The sequence below is a fragment of the Pelodiscus sinensis genome, unplaced genomic scaffold (genome assembly GCF_049634645.1).
Source record: "Pelodiscus sinensis isolate JC-2024 unplaced genomic scaffold, ASM4963464v1 ctg142, whole genome shotgun sequence".
NCBI classification, from domain to species: Eukaryota; Metazoa; Chordata; order Testudines; family Trionychidae; genus Pelodiscus; species Pelodiscus sinensis.
The window spans coordinates 166838-179388 of NW_027465831.1; the positions used below are offsets into that span (position 1 = coordinate 166838).

Below are 12551 nucleotides of genomic sequence, written 5' to 3' on the forward strand. Positions count from 1 at the left end.
TGGACACAATACTCCAACTGAGGCCTAACTAGTGCAGAATAGAGCGGCAGAACGACTTCTCGTGTCTTGCTCACAACACACCTGTTCATGCATCACTAGACTCACGTTTGCTTTTTTTGCAATGGCAAAAAAGTCATCACACTGATGCCTCATATTTAGCTTGTGGTCCACTTTGACCTCTAGATCTCCTGCTGTACTTCTTCCTAGACAGTCACTTCCCATCCTGTGTAAGAAAGGGATTGTTCTTTCCTCAGTGGAGCACTTTGCATTTGTCCTTATTCAACTTCATCCCGTGGACCTCGACCATTTCTACAGTGTGTCCAGATCATTTTGAATTATGACCCATCCTCCAAAGCACTTGATACCCATCTAGAAACATAAGTGTAGTCTCTGGCTATGTCTAGACTGGCATGATTTTCTGCAAATGCTTGTAATGGAAGTTTTCCGTTAAAACCATTTTCGGAACAGAGTGTCTAGATTGGCACAGACACTTTCCCGCAAAAATGCCCTGATCACCATTTTCGCGATCAGGGCTTTTCTGTGAAAAACAAATTACAGCTGTCTACACTGGCCCTTTTGTGCAAAAGGGACTTTTGCCAGAACGGGAGAAGCATCGCATTTCTTCAAAAAGCACTGATTTCTTACAGTAGGAAGTCAGTGCTTTAGTGGAAATTCAAGTGGCCAGTGTAGACAGCTGGCAAGTTTTTCCAGAAAAGTGGCTGATTTTCCGGAAAAACTGGCCAGTCTAGACACAGCCTCTATGCTGATATTTAAATAGTTGAAGATATTGAACAGAGCTGGTCCCAAAACAGAGCCCTGAAGAACCCCACTTGTTATACCTTTCCAGCAGGATTGTGAACCATTTAATAATTACTCCCTGGGAAGTTTTCCAGCCAGTTATGTACCCACCTTGTAGTAGCCCCATCAAAGTTGTATTTCCCTAATTTTTTTTATACTATCATGCGAGACCGCATCAAACGCCTTACTAAAGTCTAGGTATACCACATCCACCGCTTCCCCCTTATCCACAAGACTCATCCTATCAAAGAAAACCATCAGCCTGGTTTAACATTTGTTCTTTACAAATCCATGCTGGCTGTTCCCTAGCACCTTATCTTCGATGGCTGCATCTAGACTGGCATGATTTTGCAAAAAATACTTTTAACAGAAAAGTTTTTCCGTTAAAAGTATTTGCACAAGAGAGCATCTACACGGGCACGGATGCTTTTGCGCAAACACTCGCAACCAGTATAGACAGGCGGCAAGATTTTGCCAGTCTAGACCAGCCTGTTTGCAGATGTATTCTTTAATTACTTGCTCCATATCTTCCCTGGCACAGAAGTTAACTTGTCTGTAGTTTCCTGGGTTATTTCCCTTTTTATAGATGGGCACTAATTTGCCCTTTTCCAGTCTTCTGGAATCTCTCCCATCATTTTCTAAAGATGATAGCTAAAGGCTCATATCCTCACTCATGCACACACACACCCACCCACCCACCAGCCAAATACAGGCTGCAGTTGCCAGCTTCTACCATGGCCCCACCAAGTCTAAGGGAGAAGGGGATGCAGGAGCCAGGCAGGGTGTGTGGAGCAGGCTGGGCTCAGGCGGCAGGAACCTGGGGAACCCAAAAAGGCAGGATTTTACCTAGTGGTGCCCAGCAGCCTCTGCCCCAGCTAAGAGCCTTGGACAGGGCCCCAGGCCCATGTGGGCTGGCGGCTGCTGGTTCTCCCCTGCCCCAGAGGAGGTTCCAGAGGCCTACAAGAGCAGGAGACAGCTCCTTGACCAGCTCACCTGCCCCAGATGCTGCTGGTGGCTGTGGGGGCAGTGGGAGATGGGGCAAGAGGGCTGAGGGCAGGGCTGGGGCACTGCTCCGTGACAGAGGGGAGAGCAGCAAGGAGCAGGAACCAAGGGAGATGGGACCAGGCTGGCGGGGGCCACCCGTAGCCCAGCATCCCAGGAAAGGACTCCTCCCCCCCCCCACTGCTCACCCCCCAAAGCAGCTGTGCACTCCGGCTTCCAACAGGTCTTTTAATCCCTCAGTGGGTCATTCTCCCGCAGCTGCCCGCAGACGGTGCGCCCGGAGCCCGACCCAGCAGGGGCCCGCGCCACCCGGCCGCTCCATGCAGACCACGCAAAACAAGGAAATGCACAAAACCGCAATACGCTCGGAAAACTGGCTCGGACCTAGGTATAAAAAAAGGAGGCAGGGGGGCTGGGGAGCTTTTTTTCTGGGTTTTCCTCTTTTTTCTATAAAAACAAAAAATCGCGGAGTCACAGGGAGTTGGGGGGAGGGGCCCCCCATCAGCCCAGCCTGGGAGCAAAGGGCTCCCTAGTGTTGAAATTCTTACAGGATGGAGAGAGAGGGGGACAGGGTGGGAGCTGGCAGCAGGCAGGGGATCCATCTTCCAGGGGTCAGCCATCCAGAGGAGGCATCTTCCTTCAGTTAATGCCTATATGGGCTCAGGGATCAGCGGTGGTGGATCCTGCACCTGGTGAATCGGAGTCAGGGACTGTTGGTGGCAGTAGTGGGATCCTTGCATCACTAACATCAAGGACTGCTGGTGGCAGTAGTGGGATCATTCTGCCAGGAACACCACACATCTGCGATGGCTGCTTTCCCCAGCTGCTGTCCTGTTGCTTCCTCCCCTCCAGTCCGCTCTTCCAATGGTTCTCGCCCCCGTCCCACCCTCCCAAAGTCTGGCAGGGCTGCAGCCTCCAGGGCAGGGGCAGGGCCTGGGCCATCTTCTCCACCCTCCTCGTCGGTTCCCAGGATCATGTGGAAATGAAGCGGGGTGGGGGGGGGGGGAGGGATTAAAACCACCCAACGAAGGATGACGCAGGACGAGGAGTTTTGAAGACGCCCTTTATCGGGTCTGTTCAACTGCGGGGAGAGACAAGACAGGGTTAAAGGCTGCCCCACGGCCACCCAGCTGTGGCCTCACAATCCCCCAGCCCCGCAAACCTCTTGTGGAGCGGACCCCCTGCCTGCAGCACGAGGGAGCAGCACAACCAACCAGACCACGCACAGTGCGCTGCAGGTTTCATGGCCGGGTGTTCGATAGCGCCCACCCACCCACCCACCCGACGCCCTCCCCCCTCCCTGTGAGACCCCCACCAACCCTGCGCCTCCCCCCAGGCTGCCCCAGCACGCACTGTAGGAGGAGATGTCGATCTCGTCGGGCAGCTCGCTGATGTTCACCTCGAAGCGATCCTGCACATCGTTCAGGATCTTGGCATCATTCTCGTCTGACACGAAGGTGATGGCCAGGCCCTTGGTGCCGAACCGCCCAGCCCGCGCCACCTGCACCCGGGGGAAAGGGGGGGGGGGTCAGACCCTTATGTGCCACAGGGCTGCCGCTGCCACTGCCCCCCAAGCCAGGAAGAGAACCCAGGAGTCCAGGCTCCCTGGCCCCTCCCCCGCTGTAACCACTAGCCCCCACTTCCCTCCCAGGGCCAAAGACTCCCCCAGGTACCCTGGCTCTCTGCCCCCCTGCTCTAACCACTAGCCCCCATGACCAGAGCGCCCCCTAGGGGCCAGGCCCGGGCTCACCCGGTGCAGGTAGGTGTCCGAGTCCTCGGGCATGTCATAGTTGAAGGCGATGTTGACACGTTCGATGTCCATCCCCCGCCCGAAGAGGTTTGTGGCCACCAGGATGCGGCGCTGGAAGTCCTTGAACTGCTGGTAGCGGGAGAGCCTGGGGGGCGGGGCAGGCGGGCGGGGGGGTCAGTGCCTGGCCTGAGCCCGGCAGCCCCACCCCCAGGCCGGCCCGGCTCACCTCTCCTCCTGCGGCATGCCCCGGTGGATGGCGATGGCCGGGAAGTTCTGCTCCACCAGCAGCTGGGCCAGGGCGATGCAGCGCTGCACCGACTTGACGAAGATCACCACCTGCAGGGGAGGGGAGGGGAGGGGAGGGCTGAGCCGGCCTGGCCCAGACGCCCGGGCCCCCCCGCCGGGTCCCCCGCCCCGGCACTACCTGGTTGAACTCCAGCACGTCGAGCAGGTCGAAGAGCTTGCGGTTCTTCTCGTTGTCCTTCAGCTTGACGTAGTACTGCTGCAGGCCGTGCAGCGTCAGCTTGGTCTCGTCGTCCACAAAGATCTCCATGGGCTGGGGGGTAGAGCAGGGTGAACCCCGCCGCCCCGGGAGCCGCCCCGCCGGCCGGGCCAGACCTGGCTGCCCCCCGCTGGGCTACAGGGGGGGAGGGGAGCAGCCCCCAGATATCCACCCCCCCACACCCGGACGCCCAGAGCATGCTGGGAAGTGCAAGGCAAGGGAGCCAGCTGAGCCGCCTGCCTTCTCTGGTGACGCTTCCCAGCATGCACGGGGCTGCCAGCCACAGGGTAAGGTCAGAGCAAAAAAACTGGCTCAGCTCCCAGCATGCACTGGGATATTTCCCAGCATTCATTGGGCTGCCAGCCATTGGGCGAAGCAGAGAACTGACTCAGCTCCCAGCATGCACTGGGATATTTCCCAGCATTCATTGGGCTGCCAGCAACTGGGCAAGGGCGAAGCAGAGAAAGTGGTTCTCAGTTCCCAGCATGCACTGGGAGATTTCCCAGCATGCACCAGGCTGCCCAGGTAAACCCCTTGGCACAGCGGCCAGCACACCCCCAGCCGCAGCCCCCTTGGCCGCCCGAGGGAGGTCAGATTAGCCCCTCCCCTCCCACCGCCCCCCCTTGCCCTCGGGGGGAGGGGGAAGACCTGCCCCGAGCCCCCCTCCCTCCCAGTCCGGTTCGGAAAAAGGATAAGCCGGGTCCTGGCGCCGCCGGGTCTCTGCTCTCGCCGCCTCCGCTCTCGCCGCCGCTCTTCGCCGCCGGGGGGCGCCGCCGGGGTCCAGAGCGCCGGGGCCGGGAGGGGGAGGGGTCTCTGGCGTGGTGCGCGGTTGGCCGGAGCGCTCACTTGCCTGGGTGTAAGGGGCCGGCTGGTCCGGAGGCCGCAGTGCCGGGAAGGAAGGGGGGCGGGGGGAGGGGGCGCCCTGTGTTCCGTGCCGGGGGGTGCTGAGGCTAGCGTAACCCGAATGATCTTCCGGAGCCTGGGGGGGCCTGAGCTAGGGGCCGGTCCTGGCGCTGCTGCCCGCGCGCCTGCCCGAGGCAGGGGGCGCCGGGGGGGCGGGGGGCAAAGAAGGTAGAAGGGGTAATTACGTCTTGCATGAATTTGCGGCAGACGGGGCGGATTTCCTTGCTCAGGGTGGCGCTAAACATCATGACCTGCTTTTCGTGAGGGGTCATGCGGAAGATCTCCTGGACGTCCCGGCGCATATCTGGGGGGACAGGCGGGGGTCAGCGAGGGTGAGACGGGGTGGTTGGACCCCCTCCGGGAAAACCTGCCCCCCACTCCCTAAGCTAGACAGGGTGGCGGGGCACCTCCCTGGGGAACCCTGCTCCCTCCCCAGGGAAACCCTGCTCCCTCCCTAGCTAGACAGGGCGGCTGGGCACCTCCCTGGGGAACCCCTGCTCCCTCCCTAGCTAGACAGGGCGGTTGGGCACCTCCCAGAGGAACCCTGCTCCCCCCCCAGCTAGACAGGGCAGCTGGGCACCTCCCCGGGGAACCCTGCTCCCCCCCCCAGCTAGACAGGGCAGCTGGGCACCTACCCGGGGAAACCTGCTCCCCCCCAGCTAGACAGGGCAGCTGGGCACCTACCCGGGGAAACCTGCTCCCCCCCAGCTAGACAGGGCTGCTGGGCACCTACCCAGGGAAACCCTGCTCCCTCCCCAGGGAAACCCTGTTCCCCCCCCCCAGCTAGACAGGGTGGCTGGGCACCTCCCCAGGAAACCCTGCTCCCTCCCCAGGGCAACCCTACTCCCTCTCCAGCTAGACAGGGCGGCTGGGCACCTACCCAGGGAAACCCTGCTCCCTCCCCAGGGAAACCCTGCTCCCTCTCCAGCTAGACAGGGCGGCTGGGCACCTCCTTGAGTAACCCTGCTCCCTCCCCAGCTAGACAGGGTGGCTCCTCCCCCCCCCCCCCCGCTAGACAGGGAGGCTGGGCACCTCCCCAGGGAACCCTGCCCCCCAGACAGGGAAGCTGGGGGGGGCAGCCTCACCGAGCTGCTCCAGCATCTTGTCGCACTCGTCCAGGATGAAGTGCTTGATGTGTTTGAGGTTGAGGCTCTTGTTGCGCGCCAGGGCCAGGATGCGGCCGGGCGTCCCCACCACGATGTGGGGGCAGTTCTTCTTCAGCACCTCCTCGTCCTTCTTGATCGACAGCCCCCCAAAGAACACTGCCACCTGGGGGGGCCACAAGCTCACCAGGGGTCCTCACAACCCAGCCCCATATGCCCCGCCCCCCCAAACACCGCCACCTGGGGGGGGCCACAAGCTCACCAGGGGTCCTCACAACCCAGCCCCATATGCCCCGCCCCCCCAAACACTGCCACCTGGGGGGGCCCACAAGCTCACCAGGGGTCCTCACAACCCAGCCCCATATGCCCCGCCCCCCCAAACACCGCCACCTGGGGGGGGGGCCACAAGCTCACCAGGGGTCCTCACAACCCAGCCCCATATGCCCCGCCCCCCCAAACACACTGCCACCTGGGGGGGCCCACAAGCTCACCAGGGGTCCTCACAACCCAGCCCCATATGCCCCGCCCCCCCAAACACCGCCACCTGGGGGGGGCCACAAGCTCTCCAGGGGTTTTCACAGCCCAGCCCTCTATGCCCCGCCCCCCTGAACATTGCCACCTGGGGGCGGAGCCTCAGACTCACCAGGGGTCCTCACAGCCTCCCCCATGTCCCAGCCCCCCCAAAAACACTGTCACCTGGGGACAGGGCCACAGGCTCCATGGGGATCCTCACAACCCAGGCTGCCCCACCCCCATGCCCCAGCCTATCCAAACCACCCCCCCGGCCCCCCCCCCCCGTGCCTCAGTCTGTCTCCTGCCCCCATATACCTCTGTCTTACCCCCCACCTGCCCGGTTGGCCGCCCCCTCACCTTGACGCTGGGCATGTACTTGGAGAAGCGCTCGTACTCCTTGCTGATCTGGAACGCCAGCTCGCGTGTGTGGCACATCACCAGCACGGACACCTGGGGGCCGAGGGGTTAGTGCGTGGGCTGCCCTGGCACCCCCCCGGCACAGGCAGCCTCGCGGTGATCCCCAAAAGGGGCGGCCATCTGCAGCAACGCCCCCCCCCCCCCCCGCCAGTCACCAGGTGCCCCCCAGGGAGCCCTCACCTGGCCCGTGACGGGCTCCAGCTGCTGCAGCGTGGCCAGCACGAAGACGGCCGTCTTGCCCATGCCCGACTTGGCCTGGCACAGCACGTCCATGCCCAGGATGGCCTGCGGGATGCACTCGTGCTGCACTGCGAGGGGAGGGGCGGGTCAGCGGCCTGCTGGGGCTCCGCCAGCCCCCCCACAGCCAGCAGGGAACTCAGATGCCCGGCCCCCAGCTCTAACCACTAGCCCCCACACCCATCCTACAGCTGGGAGACCCCACGAGTCTGGCTACCAGCTCCTCATTCTTACCACTGGCCCCTGCTCCCCTCCCCGAGCCAGGGAGACCCCAGGAGTCCTGGCTCCCAGCCCCTCCTGCTCTAACCACCAGGCCCCGCTCCCCTCCCAGAGCCAGGGAGAACCCAGGAGTCCTGGCTCCCAGCCCCTCCCGCTCTAACCACCAGGCCCCGCTCCCCTCCCAGAGCCAGGGAGACCCCAGGAGTCCTGGCTCCCAGCCCCTCCCGCTCTAACCACCAGGCCCCGCTCCCCTCCCAGAGCCAGGGAGAACCCAGGAGTCCTGGCTCCCAGCCCCTCCTGCTCTAACCACTGGCCCCCGCTCCCCTCCCAGAGCCAGGGAGAACCCAGGAGTCCTGGCTCCCAGCCCCTCCCGCTCTAACCACCAGGCCCCGCTCCCCTCCCAGAGCCAGGGAGAACCCAGGAGTCCTGGCTCCCAGCCCCTCCCGCTCTAACCACCAGGCCCCGCTCCCCTCCCAGAGCCGGGGAGAACCCAGGAGTCCTGGCTCCCAGCTCCTTATTCTAACCACTGGTCCCCACTCCCCTCCCACAACTGGGAGAGAACCCAGGGGCGACAGGATCCCGGCTCCCCAGAGGACCCAGGCGCCCAGCCCCGCCCCCCACGTGGCACCTCAGGCTCCAGCCCCCATGCAGCGCCACAGGCCCCCGCCCCACCTTCCGAGGGGTGCTCGAAGCCGCAGTCCACGATGGCGCGGAGGAGCTCGGGCTTGAGCAGGAAGTCCCGGAAGCCGGAGCTGTGGATGGAGACGTAGGAGCCCTTGACGTCCTTCTTGGGGGCCACGTCCACCCCGTCGCCGGCCGCCTGGTTCTCCACCTCATCGTCCTCGTAGTCCAGCAGCTCGTTATCCACGTCGTTCTCCGCCATGGCGCCGCCGGGAGGGGCCTGCTGAGACTGGGGGCAGGGACGGGTCAGCCCCACAGCCTGCCAGCCCCAGCCCGTGACCCCTCCCCCCGGCATGGGGCTGGACTGGAATCCACTTACAATGCTTTACCTAGCCCCCAACATCTCTGGGGGTCAAACCGGGTCACCCCCAAATCCCCCGCTCATCCAGCACCACTGGGCCTTGCAGATGTGGGGCACACATGAGATACACCCCCAACTCCTAACCCCCCCCGGAGCCCTGCAATTGGGGGACCACATGCTCCGTCACCCCGTGAGCACCGAGACTGCAATTCCAGGAGCACTTCTACACCCCCATCCACCTGTGCCATGGGGCACCCCACTCACCCACTACAGAGAAGGGTTATGGGTGCCATCCTCAACCCCCACACCCCCTCGAACTGCCCGTGTACAGCCCAGCCCCACAGAGTGGGGGGGCAGGGCGAGCCCAGGTACAGGGGGGAGGCTGGATCCACCCCCCCCAAATCCCACAGCCGTACTCCGGACGCCACATGTTGAGGGGAGCCCTACCGAACTCCCCCACAGGCTTTGCAAACTGGACCCCATCGCCCCCCACTGGCAGTACTGGGGGGCCCCCAGCCCCACTCGTATCGCCACACTCCTGGGGGCTGTGCCCAGCTGCGGGAGAGAAGTGGGATGCAGGGGGCACGCTCTGACCCCTGCGGGCATGTCAGACCCTGGGGCGCCCCTGCTCCCCAAATCCCTCCCTGAATGCACTACAAAGCAAACCAGGCCTGGGGGCTGCTGCACCCCATAACTCTCCCCCCCCGGCCAAGGACTGAGAGAAGCAGCCTCAGCACCCTGCCCCCCTGCGGGCATGTCAGACCCTGGGGTGCCCCTGCTCCCCAAATCCCTCTCTGCATGCAGCACAAAGCCAGCCAGGCCTGGGGGCTGCTGCACCCCATAACCCTCCCCCCCCCCCAGCCAAGGACTGAGAGGAGCAGCCTCAGCACCCTGCCCCCCTGCGGGCATGTCAGACCCTGGGGCGCCCCTGCTCCCCAAATCCCTCCCTGCGTGCACCACAAAGCCAGCCAGGCCTGGGGGCTGCTGCACCCCATAACCCTCCCCCCCCAGCCAAGGATTGAGAGGAGCAGCCTCAGCACCCTGCCCCCCTGCAGGCATGTCAGACCCTGGGGTGCCCCTGCTCCCCAAATCCCTCCCTGCGTGCACCACAAAGCCAGCCAGGTCTGGGGGCTGCTGCACCCCATAACCCTCCCCCCCCCCCGGCCAAGGACTGAGAGGAGCAGCCTCAGCACCCTGCCCCCCTGCAGGCATGTCAGACCCTGGGGTGCCCCTGCTCCCCAAATCCCTCCCTGCGTGCACCACAAAGCCAGCCAGGCCTGGGGGCTGCTGCACCCCATAACCCTCCCCCCCCCCCCGGCCAAGGATTGAGAGGAGCAGCCTCAGCACCCTGCCCCCCTGCAGGCATGTCAGACCCTGGGGTGCCCCTGCTCCCCAAATCCCTCCCTGCGTGCACCACAAAGCCAGCCAGGCCTGGGGGCTGCTGCACCCCATAACCCTCCCCCCCCCCGGCCAAGGATTGAGAGGAGCAGCCTCAGCACCCTGCCCCCCTGCGGGCATGTCAGACCCTGGGGCGCCCCTGCTCCCCAAATCCCTCCCTGCATGCACCACAAAGCCAGCCAGGCCTGGGGGCTGCTGCACCCCATAACCCTCCCCCCCGGCCAAGGATTGAGGAGCAGCCTCAGCACCCTGCCCCCCTGCAGGCATGTCGGATCCTGGGGTGCCCCTGCTCCCCAAAGCCCTCCCTGCATGCACCACAAAGCCAGCCAGGCCTGGGGGCTGCTGCACCCCATAACCCTCCCCCCCCCCCCCCCGGCCAAGGACTGAGAGGAGCAGCCTCAGCACCCTGCCCCCCTGCGGGCATGTCAGACCCTGGGGCGCCCCTGCTCCCCAAATCCCTCCCTGCGTGCACCACAAAGCAAACCAGGCCTGGGGGCTGCTGCACCCCATAACCCCCCCCCGGCCAAGGATTGAGAAGAGCAGCCTCAGCACCCTGCCCCCCTGCAGGCATGTCGGACCCTGGGGTGCCCCTGCTCCCCAAAGCCCTCCCTGCATGCACCACAAAGCCAGCCAGGTCTGGGGGCTGCTGCACCCCATAACCCTCCCCCCCGCCCCCCGCCCGGCCAAGGACTGAGAGGAGCAGCCTCAGCACCCTGCCCCCCTGCGGGCATGTCAGACCCTGGGGTGCCCCTGCTCCCCAAATCCCTCCCTGCATGCACTACAAAGCCAGCCAGGCCTGGGGGCTGCTGCACCCCATAACACTCCCCCCCCCAGCTAAGGACTGAGAGGAGCAGCCTCAGTACCCTGCCCCCCTGCGGGCATGTCAGACCCTGGGGTGCCCCTGCTCCCCAAATCCCTCCCTGCGTGCACCACAAAGAAACCAGGCCTGGGGGCTGCTGCACCCCATAACCCTCCCCCCCTGCCCAGGACTGAGAGGAGCAGCCTCAGCACCCCGCCCCCCTGCCTAGGTGCAAGGCCAGGAAGAGGCGCCCCCAGGCTGGCCAGGAAGAAACTGGGGTGCTGCCCACAAGCCACAACCACCCGCTTTGCCGGCTGCCGTGGGGCAGGCCCCCAGGTCCTAGGATACAGGCTGCGATGGCGGGGGGGGGGGGGGGGGGGGGGTACTGCTTCCGTGGCCTGCCCCCTGCCAGGGCCCTACTCCCCATACACTGCTACCCAATCCCCTTCACCACCCCCAACCCACCATAGTGCAGGGGCCCTGCCCCCAAACCACTGCAGCACGTCCCACCATGCACGGGGGGTGCACCCCTCCCCCATGTCGGAGGCTCCCCTGTGGGGGGGGCGGCTTGGGCGCCCTATTTTTGTGTGTGTTCGTTTCACGGCCCCACCAATACCCGGCTGGGGGGCGGCGGGGGGGTCCTCCCTCCCGCCCGCGCGGGGTCCCGGGGGCGGGGGCGGCCGGGCGGGGCCGATGTCCGCGGATGGCGGAGCGGCCCGGGGGCTGGAGGGCCGCCGGGCCGGCGCCATCTTGGATTCCTGGCCGGCTAGAGACGCACAATGGGGGAACCCGTCCATCCGGCCCCCCCCGGGGCCCCTTCCGGGCGGATTTTCGGGGCCCGGGGGCGGGAAATGGCGGCCGAGACCGGGCGCGGCGGGGAGGGAATCGCCCGCCCGAGGGGTATCAGGAGCTCCGGGGGGCGGATGGCCCCGCGCGGCGGCGATGCGCGACCGATTCTCGGCGGGGCCGCTCACCTGCTGCAGGGGGGAGGGGCGCCCGAGTCTCCTTCGAGCGGCGGCCGCGGCCAGAACTGAGCGGCGCCTCCACTTCCGGAATGTGGGGGGAGGGGTAGGGGAGCGCGCCTCGGCGAGGACCCCGCGGCCGGATGGGGCTGCCTAACACAGCGCCTGATTGGAAACAAACGAAAAAAAACCCACCCGCACCAAAGGGACCATTGAGGGCGGGGGTTTCTCTGAGGGGGACGGACACGAGCGCACTGGAGTCGGGGCAGAGGGCTCGGCGCGGGGGTGTGTGTCGTTTTTTTTCATCAGGCGATTGACAAGGACACCTCTCCCCCAGCCACCGGCTGGAGCGCGGGAATGCGTTTCCCACGGGGTCCTGCAGGCGGCAGAGGGGCTGGGAGTAGTTTGGTTCAGGCTTCGCTTTGCCTCGCAGGCCTGTGATGACGTCATGGGGCCACGGCTCGAGGCCCCGCCCCTTCTAGCCCCGCCCCGCGATAGCCTACCTCCTTTGGCCACGCCCCCACAGGCCATGACCCCAACACCACATTCTCCCTCTGGTCACGCCCCCACACTCCCACTGGCCACGCCCCCAACACCACATTCTCCCTCTGGCCACGCCCCCACACTCCCACTGGCCACGCCCCCAACACCACATTCTCCCACTGGCCACGCCCCCAACACCACATTCTCCCTCTGGCCACGCCCCCACACTCCCACTGGCCACGCCCCCAACACCACATTCTCCCACTGGCCACGCCCCCAACACCACATTCTCCCTCTGGCCACGCCCCCACACTCCCACTGGCCACGCCCCCAACACCACATTCTCCCTCTGGCCACGCCCCCATACTCCCACTGGCCACGCCCCCAACACCACATTCTCCCTCTGGCCACGCCCCCACACTCCCACTGGCCACGCCCCAACACCACATTCTCCCTCTGGCCACGCCCCCACAGTGCCCTATT

At 64.8% G+C, this 12551-nt stretch overlaps 1 protein-coding gene across 1 annotated transcript; it reads right to left on the bottom strand.

The window, feature by feature from the left end:
* Nucleotides 1-2014: 2014 nt before the first annotated feature.
* DDX39B (DExD-box helicase 39B) lies at nucleotides 2015-11731 on the bottom strand. The gene is made up of 11 exons (XM_075914671.1): nucleotides 11598-11731; nucleotides 8117-8354; nucleotides 7169-7296; nucleotides 6929-7021; nucleotides 6041-6224; nucleotides 5141-5259; nucleotides 3975-4106; nucleotides 3777-3886; nucleotides 3551-3695; nucleotides 3154-3301; nucleotides 2015-2881 (listed from the first exon to the last, which is right to left on the bottom strand). Exons 2-11 carry the CDS (start codon nucleotides 8325-8327, stop codon nucleotides 2865-2867), a joined length of 1287 nt encoding a protein of 428 aa, XP_075770786.1. The 5' UTR covers nucleotides 8328-8354; nucleotides 11598-11731; the 3' UTR covers nucleotides 2015-2864.
* Nucleotides 11732-12551: the final 820 nt, after the last annotated feature.

Coding starts and splice junctions, on each gene's coding strand:
- DDX39B (XM_075914671.1), bottom strand. CDS start 8,327: ATGGCGGAGAACGACGTGGATAACGAGCTGCTGGACTACGAGGACGAT. Junction 7,022..7,168: donor TGGAGCCCGTCACGGGCCAG/GTGAGGGCTCCC, acceptor CTCGGCCCCCAG/GTGTCCGTGCTGGTGATGTG. Junction 3,302..3,550: donor CGGACACCTACCTGCACCGG/GTGAGCCCGGGC, acceptor CCCCGGGTGCAG/GTGGCGCGGGCTGGGCGGTT.